This window comes from Genypterus blacodes, unplaced genomic scaffold (assembly GCF_046128005.1).
Source record: "Genypterus blacodes isolate CSIRO-AG114 ecotype Tasmania unplaced genomic scaffold, CSIRO-AGI_Gbla_v1 ptg000026l_1, whole genome shotgun sequence".
NCBI lineage: Eukaryota > Metazoa > Chordata > Actinopteri > Ophidiiformes > Ophidiidae > Genypterus > Genypterus blacodes.
This window is the reverse complement of record NW_027466839.1, coordinates 1,896,042-1,920,779: the sequence shown is the minus strand read 5'-3', so window position 1 is coordinate 1,920,779 and position 24,738 is coordinate 1,896,042. Positions and strand designations below refer to the sequence as shown.

Here is a 24,738-nt window from a genome sequence, read left to right as displayed (position 1 = left end):
GATCGTCACTAAAGCTTATGTGCAAACTAATAGATGTGATATTTGACTATGATTGTCGGTGTGTATGCTTCATATGATTCAGAATCTGCTCATAATATAGGTTTACTGATGTGAAAAACAGCTTTACACGTAAACAAGAAAAGCAATGGTGTTTGTCTCGTCTAACAATATCACTTTTTTGTCGATCCTAAACTCAGGTCTGACCCTTCCGCGGCGAGTCCTGTCGGGGTTTTCCCGGCGTGGATCGGGAGGTCAGCACCGGTCTTCCAGGGAGGAATCAGGTATGTGGTGGGTTTGTGTGGATGGAGATTGTTGACAGCGAGACTATTCACAGGCTTGATCTGTATGTGGTCCTCAGGCGGGTAATTCTCTGGCTCATCTGTAAACCACGTCTTTCCTGTAGAGAAGAGCCAAAGGCACAGAGGGGGGGGGGAGTTAATGCTCGATGGACGCCAATTGCTGAGGAATAATCGTTTTCGTACATCTAATAGTTTCCGGGGTAATTACTCTATTTTAATGCCACACAGAGCTTTGGGAAGCATAACAAGTTAGTTTTAAGGGTACCAGTTTCTTATGCATACTTGATTACGGTAGTTGTATATGTTTACCATCTGTTTTTAAGAATAATGCGGTCATCTACTGGTGTGAGAAAATCTGGTGTACAAAGTAAAGAGACACTTGAAGAGAAAATGCAGGCAAAGCTAAAAATCAGATTTCCACCTGGACTCCTCTACTTTCCCCCTATAATAGATAAACAATGAACACGAACTCAAAATAATGAGCCCTATTGACAGTGTAGGCAATAAGGCGAGAACAACAACAACTTTTGGGTTGCCAGATTGTGAAGATCTGTTCACTTTCTAGGTCTGCATATACAGTAAATACAAGTAAGTAAAAGATGACATATACGTGTAATTCATATGTGAATATAATGTGTTGTTATCAGAAGGACATTGATCCCAAATTCTCTGCAGTTAGAAGTCAATCTTCTGCCCACTGGAGGATCTTGCTGGAGAATTGACAAGACAAAACAAGTTATATTGGAGTAGGCTATATGTGGTCACAACCTGGCCACCCAAAAATTGTTCTTATTCATGCTTTTTTACTGTAGCAGTTACTAACAACGTGTGTAAACTCTATACAGTGGATGTTTCAGCAGGAGGTGGCACTTTTTCAATTGTCCGTTTTGTAGAAAGAGTTTGTTCACGATAATGTTCACACAGTTGTTAACGGCAGATAAGATGTGCTCTAGTTCACGCAATCGTCTGTATGTGTTTAATTCACATTTACCATACTGCAAGATGTAGTAATTAATAACGTTTGTGGACTTCATTACATTAGAAAATAACATTTAAGAGGGCACGAAGTTAGACAAGGCGTAGAGTAAACCTTTATGGCAAGAGCTTTCAAATGCAAACATACAGTAAATTGGAACAAAATCAGGAATCCAAAGCTAACGCAAGGAATTCAATTGTTTGTGTTTGACTGTGCTGATGTATTTATTAGTTGTTGAAATGCTTTATGTGAAATAGATGTGTCGGCTCAAATCAGATGTACAGCAGTACAGGATTGTTTAAGTCAAGTCACATTTGGCAAACGTGGGTTTGTATTTTTTTGTGTGTTTTCAGTTCTTTTCAGAACTGCTACTTGTGTAGACGCTCATCATCTTACTACACTCTGACCTGTGCAGCCGTTCTGTTATTTGTGTGAACGCACCTCAATGGTTCAATGCCACTCTCCAGGTCTTTCCTCACTCATCTGATTTGTTTGCTTCAATTTTTATTACTGCGACATGCAGTTTACTGGAATATGTGTTGCCGAGACTCTTAGTCGTGGTGATAAAAGCGCACGTCCGTGAACGCTGCCAAAGGGGGGGGATGAATTGCCAGCAATTTAATAAGCCGCTGCATCAATTTCCCTCGGCGGGAACAGAAAGTTTTATAAGAAACGCTTCAAAGAGAAAGGGTTGCCATCACACAAGGTCGATGATCTGGGGTGGTTTATGCTCTGTGGCGCCTGTTTACTGCGGTAAATAATATGGATTCCACCACTCACTAAATCTACCAGACATACGTACACGTTGCTTAATTTAAGCCGTTGCTTAGCAGTGGGCCTGGTCTTAGCATGCTACTTAGCTAACACCAAACAGAATTTCTTCCTAAAAATCTATTTCTTACGGATTATGTTATGTGTGATTTTGATTTGCCACAGGGTTTCTTATCTGCTTTTCTGACTGCGGAAACAACAGAGTGAGGCTGGCAGCTCGGGGCGAAATGATTGATTAAACGGCAACAAATGAAACTCGCAAGGTACAAAGGACACAGCTGCCAAGTGTAGCAGAATGCAACAAGATGTGCTCGCATTTGAAATGAGTTCTAGTGTGTGTTGAAGTTTTGCGGGTGTCTGAACTACTGGTTTCATCTTGATTTGGCCGAGTACATCTACTCGCTTACCAGGTTGCGTTTTGCTGTACTTTGATTGCTTAGCAGTAGCGCTTTCATCGTTGGGCTATTGTCGTTGATACTGTCTCCGATTGTAACCAGTTTCGCCCAGGTGACCCTTAAGTACCCCGTTAAATCTGTGGGAGGGGCCTGCACTCCTATCAGACAATTTGCAAGTAGCGAAGCAGTCTTTATGAAACTTTCATTCTGAAAGCGCCAGCTCCTTCGTACCTCCAGGCTACGGTCAAGCCCTACACCCCCGGCCGACCACTTTGCTCTGCTGCCTCCGGGCAGGCTGAAAACCCATCTCCGCCCTCTTAGGACATCACCTACTCTGTCCTAGCTCTTCTGATGCACTTGTTTTCTAACATCTGTCCTTTTTTCTCATTCATCATGGTACCTAACTTATTGCACTTGTACTCTAGCTCTAGTTATGCTCTTGGCTGTTGGTTTTGGAAGGAAATGCGCTTACGATTTCTTGTGACCTAAAGTTCTTTCATCTACCTTTGTTGAACGCACTTATTGGAAGTCGCTTGGGATAAAAGCGTCTGCTAAATGACCGTTATGTAATGTCATGTAAAAGAAGAGTAATATTTGTGCGCTGCCTCTGATAATGTGACATTGCAGTAAACGGGAACCGACTGCTGATTTGTGGGTTCAACCGCAACCCAGTACATCTCGAAAGTAGCAATGGTATTACATTTGACAAATCAGGAAGAAGACACGGTAGCACAACACACGTGGTGTTAGAGGGCGACTTTACTTTTGTTTGTCTCGCGGGTCCCTGCTCTTGGTGCGGTTGGTGCGGTTGGTGGTGGTGGTGATGGAGTGGACGGAGGAGCTCTTTTTGCTGGAGGAATGAGACGAGTGCGAGGAGTGGGAGAGGCTGGTGCGAGACTGGCCAGCGTTGTGGTCAAACTGCATCAGGCAGAAAATCAGGTCGGAGGGCACCAGCTCGAACGCGTACGGCGGATTAGTGATGACGTACCTGCAGGGAGAGATTATTGGGTTAGTGTTTGTTACCGGTGCTTTTGAGTGAATGGGAGGCCGCGTGTGGACAGTGGACTCACCGCTTGGTACACTGGCTTTGCATGCTTATATGTGCGTCCCGTAACCGATAGATGCCAAAGCACAGCATGTTGTAGGTTTTCAGCGCTTTACAAAACAGGTCGCCGTAACAGCCGCCATCCTGACACGATGACACAAAGAGAACGTCACACACAGTCCGTTTCTTTAGCAGCCAATATGTTACGATGATTCTGCCTTCTTCACAGATGTGGCCGAACCTCTGAGCGACAGGACGAGTCACTTACCCCGAGGTCGGCAAAGGGCCCGTCGTACAATGCCAGCTGTGCCACGCGACACCTGTCCCTGTTGGCCAGGGTCTGCGGCGTGCTGTATCCTCCCCGCAGGGCGTTCTCCTCTGCCAGCAGCCCCTCCAGCTCAGGCGTGGCCCCTCCTGTTACCAGCGTCCGGATCAAGGTGAGGATATTGTCGTTGAAGTATGTCTGAAGGAAGGAAAGCGGAGGGTTCGTTAAGCTTGCCTGGAGTCCTGACCTTTTAATGTTTCGGACACAAAGATGGGAATACAATTTGCTCCATGGCGTGCAGTTTAATCTCCTGGATTTCCTCGCTGACTTTGTTCCCTTTTTGAATTACTAGCAGTTGTTGTTTAGTTGATATGATGAAGGCAGGGCGAATGTGTGGCCTTTTGTCCCCCCTGCTCGCGCAGCACCGTGACATCTCCCTCGGCTGCTGACAGCGCTATTGACTAAGATGATGGATGAGGCCTGTCCATTAGGTAGCATTACCTTTGTCTTCACCGAGCTCACTGAAGGCAGCTTTGTTCTAACCTCAGTCACGCTGAAAGGCAGACAAATGAAGCCATCATACCCACTACAAGTTCCAGTCTTGTCATGTATTGTTTTAGCACAGACTACCTACATTTTTGGACCGCGATTTTGAACTCTGATCTGTCAGTGTGTGTTTAACTTTTGTGGGTGTCTGAACTACTGGGTACATCTTGATTTGGCTAAGTACATCTACTTGCTTACCAGGTTGCTGTACTTTGATTGCTTAGCAGTAGCACTTCAATCATTAGGCTATTGTTGGTCTTTGATTGTAACGAGTTTCGCCCAGGTGACCCTTAAGTACCCCGTTAAATCTGTGGGAGGGGCCTGCACTCCTAGCAGACAATTTGCAATTGGCAATTAGTGAAGCAGTCTTTAGTAAACTTTCATTCCGAAAGCGCCAGCTTTCAAGCGCCAGGCAAACGAAGGCTAGGCGAACAAAGGCGACTTTTTCCAAGCGCGACTTCTTCCGAGGGCCGGCTTCTTCCAGGGGCCCCTAGTCATGTACTGCGCTGTATATCTTCTACTAACCATGCTCTCTTACAGAGACTAGGATCACCTGTCGGCAGCATTCGACACTGTGAACCACCAAGATCCTTCTCTCTACCCTCGAGGGAATGGGTGTCTCTGGCTCTGCGCTCTCCATGTTCACGTCCTACCTGACCGGTCGCTCCTACCAGGTAACACTGAGAGGTTCAGTCTTGGGCCCTCTTCTTTTCTCCCTCTACACAACATCTCTTGGTTCCGTTATCCACTCCCATAACTTCTCCGGCCACTGCTATGCACTCCTTCTGACGCCCAAGTCGCTGCTTGCCTGGCAGACATCTCGGGGTGGATGTCGAAGCACCACCTGAAGCTCAACCTGGACAAGACTGAGATGGTGTTTCTCCCGGGGAAGGGCTGCCCGCACCGACACCTGGCCATCGCCGTAGATGACTCAAGGCAGCGCAGGTGCTGATCCAGGCTCTTGTCATCTCCCGCCTGGACTACTGGCAACTCCCTCCTTGCTGGAGCTCGTCCAGAAAGCTGCTGCTGCTCGTCTGGTGTTCAACCTTCCCAAGTTCTCCCACACAACTTGCCTTCTCCGTTCGCTACACTGGCTCCCCGTAGCTGCTCGCATCCAGTTTAAAACTCCGGTGCTAGCCTACAGGGCAGTGAAAGGAACAGCTCCTTCATACCTCCAGGCTACGGTCAAGTCACGGCTTTTCTCTGTTCTGGCACCACAGTGGTGGAATGCTCTCCCGACTGATGTCAGGACAGCAGAGTCGCTGCCCATCTTTCGCCGCAGGCTGAAGACCCATCTCTTCGAGAAACACTACCCGGATCCTCCCTCTTAGGACATCACCTACTCTGTCCTAGCTCTTCTGCTGCTCTTGTTTTCTAATCTTTCATTTCTAATCTGTCCTTTTGTTTTTTCTCATTCATCATAGTACCTAACTTATTGCACTTGTACTCTAGCTCTAGTTATGCTCTTAGCTGTTGGTTTAGGAAGGAAATGCACTTACGATTTCTTGTGACCTGAAGTTCTTGTATCTACCTTTGTTGAACGCACTTATTGGAAGTCGCTTTGGATAAAAGCGTCTGCTAAATGACCGTAATGTAATGTAATGTCCTGATACCAACACGCAGGATCTATTCAAGGGGTTTGGTGGCATTATATTGAATCTAAATCCATTCCTTAATCCACTCAAAGGTCCAAACCTGAATCAAATATACTACTTTGTATATACAAATGTTGCTAATTTACATTGGGATCAATATTATATGCTGATTATGTACAAAAAACTCACATCATTACTAGCAGACCCCACAAACATGGAAATCATCTTTTAGTTAAACAGGTTTGTAATGAAATAGAAAATACTGTACTTGTAGGAAAAAAGCTTTGGTTTGTCTTACAGCGCTCATTAAGGAATCCAGCACACTGACTGCAAACGCCGTCCCACAGGCGAAAGGCTGAGTGAGGTACAGCTCCGTGTCTGGGTCATCGTCGTCATCCTGGTCCAGGAACTGAACATTGGAGTCATTCACTGTGGGGGTAAACGAGTGGCGTTACTTCTTTAAATCCTGTACGGCCAAACCAGATCTCACAGCATGGTGTGTGTGTGAAGAGAAAAGCATGGATTGTGTGCTGAAGCAAAACATCAGGCAAACACTGGATTCAGGTGAGGAACAAAAAGCCCAATACAGTGGTTGTACACTAGAGCTCGACAGATACATCAACATTGCTAAAGGGTTACATCATCTATAATTAAACAAACACTTCATAACTTTAAGGTGATTCGTGTGTGAACAAGGACATCCTTCCGTTCAACTTCAAGGGTCCTTGTTCGGACGTGAACTTTTGTAACATTGCCAGCATAGCACAATTGGATATTACACAGAAACAAAGCTGTTGTCATTTTACAGATACATTCAAAGCTAAATATGTTGAGAAATCCTTGGTAGTGTATGTTTTGGCCAATTGTAATATGTTTACCATTAAAATTGCTTTGTAAATGAGTTGCATATGAATGTTATTCTTAAGAGTCACAGTTAACTGAAAAAGGCTGATACTACATCTGTCTGAGTCTGCGATTGGTCTGTGGATGTATCAGTGGGGCTCTATTGTGCACAACAGTCAGCAGCTGCAGATATGGACAGTGTGTGAAGTCACTCTATGGTTCAACAAATATTCCTTAATCACTTACAAATTGTTGTTTTTGAGACAATGAAAGACAATCGGTCTTGCGTTTGTGTCAGGCTTTGTTGCCTCTGCCACACTCCATATCCAGGCAATTCATGCACTCTCATGCCACCATGCATATTGTCAAACCTCCGGGCCTCGGCTCGGAGCAATAGGCCCTCCCGAGGTCAGTATGAGAAACTCCAATCTGCCATTGTTTGTCTTGTAAATCCGAGACAGAACTTCCAATTACTTGTACTTGTATGTCAAACCAAATGAAAGTATCTCATTGCCCCAGAACATCCTTGAAGATATCTTTGAGTACAAAAACACATGCAAGAGCTGGAGGAGCGTAATGATGTCAAATTTACAACTGCGACTCGTGTGAGGACACACGGCAAAAAATAAATGCCAGCCATATTGACGGGGCTGAGATGAAAGAGAGCGCTGGCCAGAGAATATGATCTGACAGAAGATGCTGTGAAAACAGCCACGAGGACTTCTGAGGGATCAAAGGCCTTTGCAATTCTCAGGAAAATAAAAGGGAAAAATGTAGCTTCAAGATAAAGGGCGAAAACAAGACAGGCAATTTCAACCAGAACCAAGGGCAAAATGTGCTCAAAGTGATGCCATGGGAATGGGCCGAGCCGCTTCTGCAGCGAGAGAGAGAGAAATCAAAAGGAAGCTGATGTGGAGGCAGCAGCAGCAGCAGCAGCAGTTACAGGACAGAGGCACTTCTTACCCAGCTCTGTTATCATTTGTATGCTGGTCCCACTGCTTTTATCCTGACTGAATGAAATCACAGGCAGTTTTTTGCCTGGTTTTGCTAATGGCGCTAGACAAGTGTTGAGGGAAAAACAGTTACTGAAGCATGTCAGGAAGCAGAGAACATCAAATACTAGACTTTTAGCACTGGCAATTAAACATTGACAGCCACTAATGCTCCATTTACACACCAGGTACCAAGTGACCCAATTCTCACTCGCATGCGGTGCATATCGTGATTGAATAAATACGTGGAATTGGATCAATTTTGAGCCAGATTCATGTGGAAATACTTCTGATATAGAAAGGATATCTGTCTATTGTCCGCTCATGAGTGACAGCAGCCATTATAGTGGTCGCCCACGCCCCAAACTGCATCAGGTGCTCTAATTCTTCTTCTCTCCTAAAATAGGATTCAGTATGTTATGCTCAGATTTTTGTATGCACTGTGATCCAGGCAAAACATATATAAACACACGTGCAGAATGAATAGGTTAATAGGCTTCTTCAGTTCAGTAATGTAATGTTTGATTTATGCTGATTTCAATCTAATTATGAGGCTTGAAAACTGTTGGCGCCTATTTAGATTGAGTTTATTTGTGAACTATCTTAACAGCATTGTGGGCAAATTGAACAATGATTTTTAAATGAAAGGAAAATCGGAATTAGGCATCAAGACCTGTGGTGCAAATGTAGCATGTTGTTCAGATAAGTGTTTACAGTATTTGCTCCAAAAATAGTATCGTTACGGAACGTGACATACCGAGCTCTGTTATGATCGGAATATTTGCCCCAGTCGTGACCGACGTCTGCCTCACTAATCCGTGGACCGGACTGTTTTCGGGGGAAGATCTGTCCATTCCCGGTGGCGTGAAGCCTGCAGGAACACACACACACACAACGTAAAGAAATATCAGTTGATGCAATATTCAGTATTTCATCAGACGCTACAAACGGGCACATCAGCAGAACAAATGTGTTTGGCTGTTTTATCCATTTTCCAGCTGTCAGGGAGGCATAAAGTTGCTGAGTGTGATGTTACCGTATTCTTGACAAGGTCCAATATTAGGTTATATATAATAGATGTGACTTACCGCTCATTTTGTTTCCCTTAGTTTGTACGTGTGTGCAGACAGAAAACCTTTTACACACACACACACACACATAGTGTACGGTATGGTGCCATGAAACAGAAAAATAAGTGACGCAAGATGGAATTCAAATTGACTTGACATTGGTTGCTTTCCTCAGACTGACAAGTAAGCACATTAAATCAGTGATGCTGTATGTATTATACATAGGCCATGTTTTGACATCCATCACTTCTTGCTGACTCAGGCAAACGCAGGGTCATACATGTATTAGAGGAATAATGAAATTGGCAGAGTCCCCTTTCTTTCCACGGGTCAAGAGGTTTCTAAAAGCACTCAAAGCCAACGAGGGCCGTCTTTATACACGCTGCATCATGCAATATTCATCAATTTTACGCATTAATGTTGTTGTGACAATCTGGGTGACAGGAAGTGGCGATGGTAAGTAACTGGGTATCTCTGGAATTACGTGTTAGTTTTGAATGACAAAAGCACCTACTGTACATTGCCTTTGCTGTTTTCCTTTACTCCTTCATCTTGGCACATTGGAAACAATTGGTGCACAAAGCCAAAACAATTAGGTTAACTGGTGGTTAACTGGTGCCAGGAAAGCCGCAGGGTTTTCCAATGTGATATTGGCACTTCACTTAATTCAAAAATCTCAAAACTTCTTCCATCACTGTAAGTAGCCAGGCTTCGTGCCTTGTTGCCACCATTTACATGAGAGAGGGAAGCTGTTGTTACAGTAACCTGAGGAAGAGTCACTGGGGTTTACTGTCAAACGCAGTGACAGCAGGTCACCCAGGCAGCACCCAGTGGGAGGGAGGTCCTTTGTGCCAGGGTGCTGTCCCTTCCAGGCAGTGCACTGAACTATGATCGGGCGCTCCTTACCTTGGGAATTAGCCTGCAAGAGCCCGATGCTGTCGTCAAACAGCATGGATTTGATGTTGAGCGACGCCAAGATGCACTCTTTGTCCTGCAGTGATGCGTCGTCAATATTGTTCTGATTGGCTGACAGGATGACGCACATGTCGCACAGGTTGATGTTGACAGCCCTCAGATCTGCCCGACTCAGCGGTGTGCCCTTTGGGAAGAGAGGGGAGCAAACTTTGTCACCTCACCTGCACAATTCTGCACATAAATAAAGCAACAACTGGCAACTTCAGTTTCTCACCCCTGAACCTTTATTTTCACAGGGCTCATTATCTTTTAAGTTTTCTATTTTAAAACCATTTCAAGTTGTCTTTACTTTACTTTGAAGGATAAAATTGTAAAAAATTTAAACAGAAATTTGATTGTTCTTCAGGAAATACAATCTTGGTAAAATGTATTTAATTTAATTGACAAATCGGTCAAATGAATTAATACAATTAAACCATCCAAACAAATTCAGTTGAAAATCAGATTTAAAAAATACCATTGGAAGCAAAATCCTTTCTTATTATTGTTATCTTTTATATATATTTATAAAAACTGATTTAACCTGTGTTCAGTATTAAAGTAAAATTGGATTATTTCAATTCTCGTCAGTCAGGGACATATTTACAGTAAGTAGCGGCTTATTTGCGGGTATTAAATATAATATTCTCTCAAGATTCTGTTACTCTAAGTGTATTTGCAGCTACAGGACCCCGTAGAGTACAGTACATTTACAGACCATAATTAATCAACATGAACCAGCATGACTTACTGAGAAATAGATCATTTATAAAGTTAATTCCATCCATTTATAGATTTTTAGATTTATAATAGCTGCATTTTTATAGTGTGCATGTATAGAACATACTGAAATGTGATTGGTGTTTGCGAGTACTTACGGGAAGAATGGAGACTTTAGGGAAGTTGTGAAGAGTTTCCCACTCCCTCTTCAAATATTCGAGGGAGCCCACGAACACAATGTGCTTCAGCTCATGGTAGTGAAAGTTGCTCGCTCTCAGCGGCATGACAAAGTTCCGGAGACCAATCAGTGCCGATTTCGCATCTCCAAATATGCACGTGACCACGTGACCGCTCAGCACCGTCATGGCTGCCTCACTCCGAGTCTGGGAGAGGTGGAAAAGAGAACAAAGGAGACGACTGTTGGTGTGTTTTCTGGTCAATTTCCCCTCTCTCGGTTACTCTGCAAAATATATCATGCAGCACATCGCCGCAATTTGAAAAGTGGCATATGTATTAGTACAAGAAATGTTCTATGCACAGGGCTCCGTATAGCAAATGACATGTCAAACACCTCATTACGGGGTGTTTAAGTGCCCTGTCAACCTCTGATGGCGCTTTGTGACATGACACATCTGTCACCGGGGACAAATGATGTGTAGGGAGTGAGCGAGCTTTACCCACCAAGATGACCTTCTCGATGTCTTTGGACGGGCACCAGTGAAACATCCCCGTAGAGTCGTATTTCTTTACGTTCTCGTCCATGCTCTCCATCTGTTCATTCCCCGGGATGAGCAGAGGGTCGTGTCTAATCAAACACAAAGATGAGGAGGGATAGAGAAGGCTTTGAATATCATCATCATCATCATCACTGTGGGTTAAATGAATTGCTTTGTTTTATCTGAATATTGAGAGTAAATGGTTTTATTGCTATTTCTAATTCAATGCCCTGACTACTTTTGCCACTGAATAGAACGTCAACAACCTCAAGTAGATGCCAAATACAAAATAACTTGTAATTCCTATGATGTCATGCCTATCTACAGTAATAGTAACGGCACTAACTGTACTGCAGGATTTCTCAGCTCTCTAAGGAGGAAAATAAATCCCCTTTTCATCTTTAAATACTTTCATCAGCAGAGCATCAGAATGTCTATGGTCTACAAACAGATCACTCATACTGAAAAAGTTGCTTTCTTCCTTTGCTTATTCCTGTCAGAGGCCATCTGCAGAAATGCCAGCCAAGCTGCCATGTCACCCGGCAGAGTGACATCGGCGGCGGCAGCCAGGCGGAAGGAGATGGCAGCGACACACTGCGCTGACTGGCATGAGCACGGCGAGGCAATTACGCCCCCCTACTGCATACAGCTCTTGAAGCACCGAGCAGCGTGGTAAAAGCTTTAACAGACCACACTTTTAATATTTCAACAATTTGCCCAATCGTATTTGCTTTCCAAAGTGAAGCCCATTAATGTTTCATCAGAGCATCACAGGAAACACAAACTGATTTCACTTCACTTTCGCAGCAGCACTGAGCTTAAACCTACTAAACACTGACCAGCAGCACGACCTGTGGTTTCATCTTCCTCATCAGGAGTGACATCACTTCACAAAAACAATATACAAACTAAATCATATGGAATAGTTTTATCTTTCAATTGTGCTCACATTACTAAGTGTGTGTGAATCAGGTACTGCCTTTCACCTCATTGATTCTCGTTTCTTTCACCTATTTTGTTGAAAGCAAAATGAAATTCTAAATCCCAATAAGAAGTTTAATGAGATATTTTTTTTTTAATTTAGAAAAAATATCTTTTTGAATCTTATTTTCTTTTACAGAGCAGTTTTCAGTGTAAAAGGCAAAATTCTGTGGAAAAATAAATTGTACAAAAGGTAATTACAGAGGGTCTTTTTCTAGCACATGTAAAATGATCATAATGGAAATATCAGCCTTTTGAAGGACTAAAAGAATGTTACCAATGGTGTATTCTTGTACTAAACATGGTGCAGATGTGATATTTAATGTTGCATTTAATACGTTTCTCTTTGCAACAGATTGACTTTGTCAGATTCAGATCAGAGTTCACAAAAACACAGAGAGCAGACTCCTGTCTCTGTCCAAAGCCTTTACAATACTTTCTCGTCTTTCCTCCGCAAGAGGAGCATCTGTTTAATCCATCTTTACTTGAAAAGAGCAGTACCTGAATAACATGTTAAGTATGCATGAAAGTGTCGGCTGAATCAAACATCCCTCAGGCTCCGAGAGAATGAAGCCAAAAAAACACCCGCCTGTGGGCTTTAACCCCCAGGCAAGACCTGGAAGTCCTTTCAAGACTGAGAGCAGTTTGAGAAGTTAATGTCTTTTCTATCCCCTTCTACTCCTCACACTGCGATCTGTCAATGCGATTCAAATTTGGAAGAGCACATACATCTTCAGTAAATTCTGTACTTGCGTGTTCTTATCCACAAAAGGACAAACACAGTCCTTCAATTGTGAGTAACTGTCTTCAGGTTAGTTAGGTTTTGTTTTTATGTTTAATGTTAAAATGGGTGAAATTGACCAAATAAGGCAGGCAAAGAGAGACAGGGAAAAACACTTGACTATGCAAAGAACATTAACTTTCTGTCTCTTTGCTTGGAAACTAAATCCTTGCGTGCTAAACCGTGTACACAAAGGCACCACGGGCCAATCAGAATCAAGGCATGGAGTGCAAAAGTGGACGCCTGCTTAAAACCTGAATTGAGGTAATAAGATTGAAAGCATTAAGTGGTTTTACACCTGTGCTAAATATTTCATCAGAAGTGGAACGTTCTGGCGTTCGGTTGGTGGAGCTGCTGTCACTTCGGTTTGTCCTTGTGGAGATGACTGTGAGGCAGAGCTCTGCCAGGATAGCCATCGCTCACTGTCAACCCTGACGGCCTGTCACTATCCCACACTGCCAATTGCCTTGACGCAGCTGAAGCCGACATGATGTGTGTGTGTGTCACGGTGTGGTCCAATGTGACCAAACGCATTGGAACTTTCCACAATGACATGTGTCATCAAGGAAGCCCGCAGAAGCGATGTCAAATTCTGAGGTTGAAAACAGGACTTCTACCTTTGCTGATGAAACAGTTTCACTTGCACAGCTGATTGCTTTCATCTCCTGTTCATTACACGACGCACAGCACACAGGCGTGCAAGTGTCACTTCTGTAAGCGCACTTCTTAACATTCAAAGTGATAAGCGGTATAATTCACTGCGTTGGTTGTAAGATGACACATCTGACAGGATTTCACACATCAGGACAGCAGAATATCAGGCCAGGTGTCTTCAGAGGGGCGTAACGACAGCTGACACAAACATACTGTACGAGATCGACGTGTTTATTATGGAGATTTTCTATTCCTTTTCCTAGCTGCACTAAAACTGGGCTTTACTGGAACACCAGAGCTGGAAAATAACCAAGTACATTCACTCTTGTACAAATCTGAGGTTCTTAGCTGTGTTTGAATTCTATCAGTCTAGTTCTTTCCTCGTCCAAGATATGGGCTTTTTTCTAAAATGTCCAAATTGGTCCGTGGTTACTATGACGTTTTTTGAGAATGTGACCGAGAGTTTGAATTTCCCCAAACCCACCCACCCTCACTACTTTCCTTTATAACTTTCTTCCTTCCTCTCCACCATTTCTTATTCCTTCCCTTCCGTTTTTCCTCCTTCAACGGGTATAAAACCATGGAATTCCTTTAACTGGAGATACAAAGTTTTCACCTGACAGTGTACTTTTTACGTTAACACGTGAGTACATTAACTGCCAGCACTATGTTGAGACTGGAACGTGATTTTTACTAGCAATTGAGTTGTTATTTACAGTCATATATCTCCTTTTTATTAACCAAGTGATGTAAGTGCTACATCCTCCACCAGTACCACCAAAAGTAACAGGCAGTCTATGAAAATCCCTCTCATCATACAAACTGACAAAGGCTTGCTCTTCAGAACCCACAGCCACTCTGCTGATCATTACTTATTTACAAAGGCCTGGAGGCCGCAGGTCCTGTAAAAACACATTTGATATAGTAAACACCCAGATGGTTTTTTTTTCTGCGCTTGTAGCAATGAAGTATCCCTTAGGCTACCGCAGTGTGTAGGCAGCAAACTCGCCGCTCAGACCGTATGAAAAACACCTCCACCTGCATCAGACAGTACATTAGCATGGCAAATAGCAGGATTGATTCGGTGGATTGATATTTAGCTGATGGCTATGACATGAAAAAGCCTGATTTTGCACCCATGAGTCAGGAAATCACCTGCAGCCATTCAACTCTGTCATCACTTTGAACTGAATCAAACAAGGGCAAACGCCCTGAATAAACACAGGCCACACATCAAAGGAAAGCGCTAAATTATGTGTATAAATCATTTCTTTGTACTGCGATGGCTTCCTTGTGTGTAGATATACAGTATGAGCACTTTGTTCCACCAGGATAAAGCCTTTGTTACATGGATATGTTGTGGAAGAACATTCAAACCCTTTACAAAAGTAAATACACTGATACCATGACAGAAAACATCACTTGCATTAAAAGGACCTGCATTTCAGTCCAAATTGTCCATTACTTCAATCTGAACTCACAGAGATTGGAGGCATGTGTTTGTTCACACTTTGAGGGATCACATGCTCACCTACACTACAGCTTATTCGAGATATAATGTGATAATGTGAAAAATGCTGAAACAAACAAAGTGAGATACAAGGTTTTACCGACAACAGCAATATTGTATCTCTTTGAAGTTGAAGTCAAATGAAACCAGTAGATTAAAAAGTCTCCCTAAATACAGTACACTGGAATAAGACAGGAGCACCTCAATGAAATAATCAACAAGTACCTCAATCTCAATGTAATTAACAGCAACAACACAGTTTCTTATTACAAACTATTCAGGATATATATGGATTTAATATCCAAATGCCAAGTGAACAGCAGCTGCATTAGCAGTGGCACAATAAAGTCATTAGTCTGTTTTAATTCCGTTCTAGCTGCACAATTGCACTTTGTATACCTTAAGCTGCAGGATGTCCCTGTTGTCTTGGCTTCCCTTTAACATGGCACTTAATGACAATGACTATTATTACTACCCTACCTTTAATGGCCTCGCGTTGAATAACAGCATTATCTCCAGTCAAAATCAATAAAGGGCTCTTTCATTTTATGGGACAAGATAAAAGCAAGGCAGCATTTGAATTCACTTTTGATTGCGATGATACATATGATATGTGGCCTTACGTGATGAAAAGAGCTCAGAGGGATCCGACAATAGATGAATAGCCTTGGGCTATCCATCCTTTGGAGCCTCTCTGACTGGTTGGTGCTGTCATTAGTGCCAGGCCGGTTTAAAAGCTACGGAGCTCAGTGGCTGTCAGTGGAAACCTTTCGCTCACTTGTTTTTCCCTGAAAACAGGAGCAGTGCACCTCCGATATAAACATCCTGACAGAGCTTGTTCTTTCAGGGTGTGTTTTGCAGATTAGAAAGAAACAGCTGTGTTTAACAGCTAAAGGAGCAGACGTACGGCAGAAAGCTCATCAGTGATGTCTTACCTCATTATCTTGGGTGAGGTGTTGGGAGAATTCCTCATGCCTCCGTTCCTTTGCTTGCTTTTTTTAGGCGACAGTGCCAATTGTTGGTCCACTTCAACTGCAAGAAGAGGCAACGGTATAAGACTGTGAATCAGACACATGCACACGCAAGCAAACACACACACACAGACAAATCATCAAATCACTTTGAGCACAGCACAACTTCAATGGAGGTCAGTGAATTCAAGAGAGACAGAGTAGAAGGTGAGGTTGTGTGTGTGCACAACATGGAATGAAAACAAACAGGCCAATGTGTACGTGACGACTATGGGAGACAGGAGCACATCACTTGCATGATTGTATATGAAGATGCAAACATGCAATAGTGCCATCATCAACCATCATGCCAGCTATTTTATCAACTACCAAGATCTAATCCGTTATGTTCACCAAGACAGAATCATTCCAATACACACATTAGATAAATAAATGTACACGCTGAATGCATTTCACATGTGCATTAGGAATTACTTTCATTCCTCCACACCTTGTTAGTGCACATTTGATCAATTCCACCCTCATTTACTGGCCGTGCTAATCGCTCACACTCTCATTTAATGAAGGCAATAACCTATTAATCAATCAATCAAGCATACAACATTAGAAATAAGGTTCCTTTGTGCTAGTATTGAACACTGACTGGATTGTGGGCTCTGTCTTCATCTTGGGAGTGACGGCCCTGGCTCATATAATTAGGTAGGCCCTTGTGCCGGTGTGATTTATGTACGGCTGAGATGCCCCTCGGACATTGTCTTTACCGCTACACAAGACTGCATCTAGCTCCTCATACTGGAGAAAATGAATTACAAGTTTTTAGCCTGGAGTGAAAATAATCAGGCAAATATTTTCACAAGCGAATATCAGTGTTCTGGAAAATCGCTCTGTGCCAGGCACGGGTAAAATAAACACAAGCGGCGAGAAGCGTTTCCACTAATCGCATTTTAACAGCCATCTTTTACGGTGGGAATAGCTTGTTAGAGGTCATGCTGTTGTACAATGAAAAATGCACTTTAAATGATGGCTCTCACTGTCAACACAGGCTCCAGCAGGAGTATTTGCACAAAGAAACTAAAGGAGCTTCCATTAAAATTAATAACATCTTGAAGATCATCTTCCTCTGGAGATGAAAACACAATTTCAAGCACTGCTAGCATGTCTGAGTGTGACACTATAATGGAAAATGTCAAACTACGTGGGCTTCCAGTGTAGAGGGAAGCTCCAACACACTGGGCCTTCACATCTCGCTCGGCCTGTTCAATATTTAATGTTTCACAGCTGACAGCTGCACACACTGGGTCATTAGTGAGGAATGCTACACATGCAACCACTCCAGCCTCGCAAGAACATGGTTGGTTGTTGTGGTGTGTGAGTACAGGCCTGCCAAACACTGTGAGGGAGTAACCCCAAAGGGACTCTAGATGGCATTGTAAATTCCAATCAAGCAAATTTAGTTTGTGAGGCTTCCTATTGCTTGTCGTGTAGTGTAAGCGTGAGGCTAAAAGTCCCAAAATGGCCTTTATTTGACCAAAATGAAGCTTTAGTGAGTTCAAAGCTAAAGCTAGCTTTATGAGGATCCTTTAACTCAGAGTAAGAGGGCCAGCACTATCTTAAGAAGGTCAGTTAAGAATGCTGGATTACTGCTGACGCCAGTTCCTAAATGGATAAACTATCATATTTAAACAGAGACATTGTGTGTTCGCTATGAAAGTACTTCTACCCTGTGCGTCACCATTAGCTCTGAACAACTGCAGCTGCATTTTGGAAAATCAACTGGGTCCTTTGGCTTTTAAAGTTTAAGAAGTAGGTAAGGGTGAGACTTTGGGTAACCATGACACCATTGTTTGGAAGCTCACAACAGAAATTTGGTGAAAGGGGTTAGCTAGCATGCGTTTATCTGTGTACAGCTAGCATATGGAACAATGCGGTTGTTCTATGCATTCCAAGGATTTGATTAAGATCAAACATATGCAAAAACAACCTTTGAGTTACAGATGCTAGTGGTACACACCCATCTAGAGCCTAGTTAGGGCCGGGGGGACAGAGGGAGACCCTTACACTGCCTGTGGTTTGCGTTACTGGAGAGGCCGGGGTGATATCTGTATTTTAACGGGAGGCTACGTGCCCGCTGCAGTCGCTTGGCGTCGTCCAACAGCTCTGTTTGGACCGGATCCCTGTGGCCCATGAAGCTCTGCCTCAGGGCCGAGGGGTAACTGGGGGGCAGCAGACTCCCCTTGCGGTTGTTTACCAAGGGGACTGACAGGGTAGTTAGTCCACTACGGGGCCCCGTGAGGACCTCCATGGCTGAGCTGTGGCTGACTTTAGCTGTCTTGTATTGATACAGCGATGAGTTGATTACGGGGCCATCGTCCTTTACTGCTAAATAAAGGAAGGAATTAAGGAATCAGATCAGCAGCTGCACTGGATTAGTTGTTAGATTGATTCAAACTGACCTTTGCTTTGGTAATGGGTGTTAATAAAACATATTGTGACATCATAATAAAAGCATAATCACTGGTATTGTGGGTAATGCTTTGTGGCACAATAATGCTAATAGCTGAATAATTAAAAAACCTCATTCCTATTAAACACCACTTAGCCACTTGGCTTAAAAAGCCTCCGATGGAATGTTGGATTTGACATTTACTTTGCTATTCATAATAAACATGAATTAATAAATATGCTTTCAGGTGTTTCATCACCGTTGTTATACTTAAAGAACAAGGAGGTGACGTTGTAAATGAGCAAACATTAGCAGCTCTTTGTAGTTTTACCGAGTGTCCCATCAGGATCTGAGATGTACCAGTGATGTCTTAACATTGAATCATAATGTGGACAAAGGGGCAGAGAAAAGCGTCTCGGTAAAAATGTCCAGGAGCTTAAAGCGGAAATTATAGACGATCATTTCAAGAGTCAGCTGTCCAGCAGATTACGCTCCTGCTCCAGACCTCCACTATTCATCTGCCCTGTGTCAAACAGGAACAGCACCTCTCCGGGACAAACACACAGATTTGCACCCTATACCAGTGAACGTTGGCCCACCAGGTTCACACACTCCTCTGTTGGCTCAATAGAAGCTGAGAGGACATGAAAGCATCTTTTAAACTTTACATTTTCTTGGATTTGTTGGACATCTCTTTTAATCTGATCTCCGCTATTTTTATAAATTGAAGCATACATTTACTGTGGTTTGAAGCTGTATGTTTACACCAAGTTAATTCAGCCACGCCTAAACTAAAGCATTAGCACCATCTGCTGCTTAAAGGAAATTAATATCCAGCACAAACCACTCCAAGACTATTTTCTAAGCGTTCTTATATGTAAAATATAATAATGATGGGTGATGATCGACTGAATCATTGACTAAAGAGGGGCAAACTGTGAAAATGGATGATGGGAGAATGTTCAAGTATAATGATAATGGAGAACACACAGGTGAAGAGTTAGAGGCGATGGATCAAACAGGATGGAATCAGACTTACTTGATTTGATATATCCGTTATAGCTATTTTTAGCTGAGAAAATGCAGAGACAGATGAGAGGTTACAGGGGGAAGAGGAGGTGGGGAAGGAAAGCAAATTATAAACAATGGCTGCGAATTGAAGGCTGAAAAAGGTAGAAAGCCTGCAGGCGCAGAGGCGTTGCTGTTTAAGGCATTTAAACAAAAGCAATGGCACCTTCAAAATAAAGAACAAAGCGCTGGAAAATAAAAGTGTGAGGAATGTGATTCACAGGGAGAAAGCTGTTCAATTGTAGATGAATTACCTGGAAAAGGGTTGCAACTGACTAGAATGTGTCAGACAGAGACAATATGAGTCTTTGTCTTGAAAAAAACATTGCACAACAGGAAACTAGTGAGATTTTGAATTAGAAAATCAGCAAATATCTGATCGAAGAATCTGAAAAAGCACTCTAGACCAACTCCAAGTATGTCACAATGTTGCTGTGCTTTGCCTCAAAACAAATCGAGGTTCAAAAGGAAACAACTGCGGAATATTCAACACAGAAAAGCACACACGCAACATTTAGTATGGAGGTTTCCATAGCTTCTTGTACACTATGCTGAATGCATGGTCTTGAAGATGTCGTCATATTCCCCAAAATAGAGGATTCTGCATTCCTCTTCACTGACAACCTGCATGGATGGAATGTTCTGAGAGTGGGTTTTAGGACCCGTGAGTCTCACAGGCTCATTAGTACCTTTTTTTCATCCTCTTGCTTACAATAAAGGTCGTGCATTGAGCTTAAGGCAGGACAGTGACAGCGATGTTCAAACAGGGACCTTTGCTGGTCCTGGCATCTGTCGCCTGCAATCGGAGGGCGCGAGCAGAGTCACAGGACTAACAGGCAAGCATCTGTCCCGCAACCAAAGAGAGGAGAGGGGCGGGGGGGGTGGGAGGGCGCGCGGCTGCCTGGTGGTTAGAAACTGTCACGCCGCGTTTCATGACAACCAGTAGCACTCCAAAAATGAAAATGCAAACATAATTTCCATGTCAGGCCGTATAAGGCTTTGCTCTGTCTGTGACCCCCACCGTGTCGACAGCAACTCAGGAGCTCTGCTCTGGTTTGGCTGGCCGGGGCGACCCTCGCGGCTCCAAAGCCTGCAAGACATGACGAGGGGCCGAAGCGCCCAGAGAAATTCAACTGTACACCGAACTGCCTTTGATCAAGAGACATTCAGCGAAAATTTATGACAGCCCACAATGTATTCCAGCAAATTGGAACAACTTTGTAAAATCAGTCACATTCTCCATGCCGTGTGTAATACATCAGTTCAATTCAATGCCCTCTGGCCTTAAAGAGGAAGCACACTTTAGTTGAGAATTCATACGCAGCTCAATTCAGCTCGGGTCACCTCAGTGGAATCTAGTTCAGTCAGAGCCTATTCGATCATTTCTATTCAACCAGCACTTCAATCAGAAATGTGAAGTTGAAATCCCTCTGCAGCAGAGATCTGCTCCACGCAAAACGAATGGGAGCCTAGAAGTGAGTTTTAACCAATGACACCCATCAAACTATTATATTAACCTCAATGTGTAGTGATGTTCATAGACAATACCCACGAGGAACTCTAAAGAGTATCAGATTTCTCTACAAAACCCATATTGACGAGGCAATTCTGCTCAGCCACATCTGTGGGGCACGGTTGTGAAACATGTGATGATTAGTTCATCTTCAAAAGATGCAGTTACCCTCTCCAGTGACAACATGACATCATTCATAGACTCGGGTCAAAAGACGATTATTTCAAGACTTTCAGTTTCATCCAACTGTCTGGATTCAATGTTGGATGTCCACTGAAACCACAGTGTAGAGATTGATTTCAGGGACGCTAAGGTGGAAGTTCAGGACTTCTGTAAGTGTGTATCACCATTGTTCAGTGCAGGATTTGCAAAAACAGAAAACATACATAAATGCCTAGCATGCTAAACAACTAACAGTGGCCTCTAGTAGAAGTAGCAACACAAGGAAAGAACACCAGCTTACTAAAATCAAAAAGACGCTGAAGCCACATTAGATATCCAAGACAGTGACAACACAGCTGTGAGAGCTACAGCAGACAGCAGACAAGCTGAAAGAACTAGTGCACGTGTACATGGTGCACGTTGCGCGCGCACACACACACACACACACACACACACACGCACGCACACACGCCGAAGAGCAACTTACAGGCACGTAAAGTGGCTGAGCATTCATTAACAGAGACAGCAGAGAGTGGGATGTCACGCCGAGGGGAGTCCGTGTTACAATGCACATTAACTGGCATGCAAGAGCAGTCGCGCTCTGAGTGGCTGCAATCAAAACAACATGCCAGCCTCGCCGCCTTGTAGGTGGACGTCTTGGCTACAGTCACGGGTTTCAGATGAGAGGAGAGGAAGAGGAGGTTAATGCTGGGGAAGAGGGGACAGAGGCGGGACAGAGGAATGACAGGGCACAGGAGAAGGTGCTCGCCGCTAATGTCAACATCAGGCTTTTGCGACACAAACTGGGAACAAATGTACCAATTGTGTCATTTGCGCATTATTTAGACGGGTGGATTTCTGTGTGGAAATATCAAGAGGTCGTGGGGGTTCTAGGGTCAAAATGTGAAGGAGAGGTCATCATTTCTTCCTGTTAACATTTGTCAGTTGTCCCCTGACTTCACCCCAACATGACCCTTAGCAGTCCCATATTATATTACACCCATAATGCAATGGGACATTACTTCTCCATTGACTGTATTGGGGTATTTGGTTTCAAAATTGTTAAATCATTGTCCTTGTTAGTAATCCTATCTACCACAAAACAAGGAACTAGACCAAGACAGCAGAAATGAAAAACAAAGAGGTGAGACTGTCACAAAATGTCTCGCATAAAACAAACGGCAGCTGACGGAAGCATCAACACTTTCGGGGACTTGACGGAGTTGTAAAAGAATCCAGAATTGGGGAAAAAACAAAAGTCCCATCACTTCTGCGAACCTGTAGACGACCGTAAATCCTTTTGACATTTTAAAGTACTACCAAAAAAAAAAAAAAGCTTCGCCGTTTGTCCCACAATGCACCGGGGGAATATCCATCGTCTGGGGGTCATTTGTCAAATGATTTATTCCTTTATCAAACAGTTCAGATGAGAAATGAGAGAGAATTCTCGCCCTCTCTCTCTCTCTTCCTGCAGGGCTGTAATGTTATTGTCAAAGGGCTGCGCTGACATCTGCTGGTGAGCTGAGGTACAACGACTTAAAGCAGGGACAGGTGAAAATGTTATGTTATGGGTTATTTCATCATTTTCCAAACAGCAAAGGATAAAGAACACATTAGAAATTGCATGCTGAAGTGTTAATGCTTAGGTTGATTGAATAATTCCCTGGATTTGAGGGAAGCGTACAGATGACAGGGCAGGGAAACACACGGCATCAACCATCACACATGCAACATCTCTTTTATTTACGGGAAGCAGGCTTTGTTTTTTGGGGGAAATGAGGAGGAACTATATTACTCACAATATATCACTGCAAAGTGAACGTTTAGGAAAGTGTGTCAAGTTCCCCCGCAGCAGTAAAAGAACACACCAAATGTTAGGATTGACCTGAAGATTTATCACATTATATATAATAGATTAGATTCATTCATTCAATTTCCAAAGCAGGGTTTTTACCACCGCTGCTTCATTGCTGATGCTGATGAATTCTCCCTCCCCTCTGATTTTGTCCATAAATTAAGACACGTTCATTCATTCATCACTTCAACGTGAAAATTCAGGAACCAACTTTTAAGGTGGAAGGACACGATGATAATTTCATTTAGTTTACAGGTTAATTGTCAATGTAGGGAATCAATGTCATAAAAAGGTACACATTAAGAAGACGATCAAGTCAGGTCAAGCCGTTATAAATGAGCTTATTTAACCTCTTATATGTAATAACACCACTTACATTTCTTGCATCCGCATTTCTTTATCCTTTTGGGATCAGTGATGTCATCGTGGCAGGATTTACAGTAAAACAGCGCCCTGCGGAAAACCAACTTAAGATCATTTTTGTCCTTTTCCATAGAAAGCTTAATATCTTTGAACTGGATTTTCTTTATTCATTATTATTATTCCTCATAACTTACCTCTTCACTTCTTTGGCATCACTGGCAATGAAGAAGCCCAGAGTTCCTTCCTGCATCTTTACATGGTTTCCAGGGTTTATCAGGGTGCTGTAAGGATTCACACACACACACACACACACACACACACACAGTCTGAGGTGAGATAACTTCATTCTCTAAGTTTTGCATTACAGCAGGACAAATTGGAAGGATTCGTTTTCACAACTGCTTTGTCAGGCTCCTTCTGTCGCTTAATGAAGTGGATGAAAGCAGACAGAAATGACACATCAACTGGGACACTGGCAGAAGTGTGAGAAGAAGCGAGCCTGAACATAAACAACCGGCGCTTTCCCTGTGAATCTGGGGGGGTTTGATCATAAACCCCTCTGGTGTGTCAGTAAATGAACCAATTTGGTGTTAATTAGCTCATTTTGCCAACACAAATCAAATCAAATTGAAACTGATGTAACGTAACTTCGCTTCATCACTGACGAGCAAACACTTGATCATTTTAATTTGGCATCCTTGAACATTAAAGACTGGCAGCCGGTCGGTCGGTCGGTCGCCCGTGCCCCTCACCTGCTCTCTCTCTGATCAGACTTGTACTCGATAGCAATCAGCAGCAGCTTCAGCTTCACATAGCACAGCCTGCAAAACAGCAAGACACATCATCAGGCTTCAAATCCCACGCTTTGCTTCTTGAAGTCTATACCTGACTAATCTGCACTGTTCAGAATGATATTTTACTAGCAGATTATCCATGACTTTGCTTCTCTAAAAGAACAACAATATACTGTATGTCTGAAAGAGTTTAACCCAAAGGACTAAACATTAATGCTCATGTGAGGTTTGTGTGAATTCGGTCTTTTGTTTGAGGATCTTGAACATGATTTACTAGTAACTACTGTATGATTTAGACACACAATAAGTGGAGTGATAGCAGCTTATTCATGATGATTTTAATCATTGAGTGTTATTATTTTCTTCTTTTTAAGTTAAAAGGTTAGAATATGATGGTAAGTTGCATCCATTTCTGCTTTTTTTTAACTGAAAACAACACATTTTGAGGATATCATT

The 24,738-nt window shown here is 43.0% G+C and overlaps 1 protein-coding gene and 1 long non-coding RNA gene across 4 annotated transcripts in view; one reads left to right on the top strand and one right to left on the bottom strand.

The window, feature by feature from the left end:
• The first annotated feature begins 201 nt into the window (after positions 1-201).
• LOC142992993 (uncharacterized) lies at positions 202-12,126 on the top strand. 2 transcript variants are annotated; one of them, XR_012961093.1, is made up of 4 exons: positions 202-281; positions 3,716-3,923; positions 6,193-6,456; positions 11,688-12,126. It is a non-coding gene; the product is annotated as an uncharacterized LOC142992993 (long non-coding RNA). The 2 variants fall into 2 exon arrangements; XR_012961092.1 differs by lacking the exon at positions 11,688-12,126 and having other exon boundaries at positions 6,193-6,693.
• Positions 284-24,738, bottom strand: part of LOC142992991 (calcium-activated potassium channel subunit alpha-1a-like) — a 73,498-nt gene continuing 49,043 nt past the window's right edge. Inside the window, exons 16-29 of one of the 2 annotated variants that reach the window (XM_076143575.1) lie at positions 24,241-24,309; positions 23,683-23,769; positions 23,502-23,578; positions 16,049-16,145; positions 11,153-11,276; positions 10,630-10,854; positions 9,704-9,896; positions 8,485-8,598; positions 7,699-7,791; positions 6,191-6,321; positions 3,755-3,949; positions 3,512-3,630; positions 3,205-3,429; positions 284-397 (exon numbers count right to left, since the gene is read on the bottom strand). In XM_076143575.1, coding sequence (XP_075999690.1) covers positions 376-397; positions 3,205-3,429; positions 3,512-3,630; positions 3,755-3,949; positions 6,191-6,321; positions 7,699-7,791; positions 8,485-8,598; positions 9,704-9,896; positions 10,630-10,854; positions 11,153-11,276; positions 16,049-16,145; positions 23,502-23,578; positions 23,683-23,769; positions 24,241-24,309 — 1,771 coding nt within the window. In that variant the 3' untranslated portion in view covers positions 284-375. The remainder of the gene's footprint in view (positions 398-3,204; positions 3,430-3,511; positions 3,631-3,754; positions 3,950-6,190; positions 6,322-7,698; positions 7,792-8,484; positions 8,599-9,703; positions 9,897-10,629; positions 10,855-11,152; positions 11,277-16,048; positions 16,146-23,501; positions 23,579-23,682; positions 23,770-24,240; positions 24,310-24,738) is intronic. The other variant, XM_076143574.1, reaches the window with a different exon arrangement.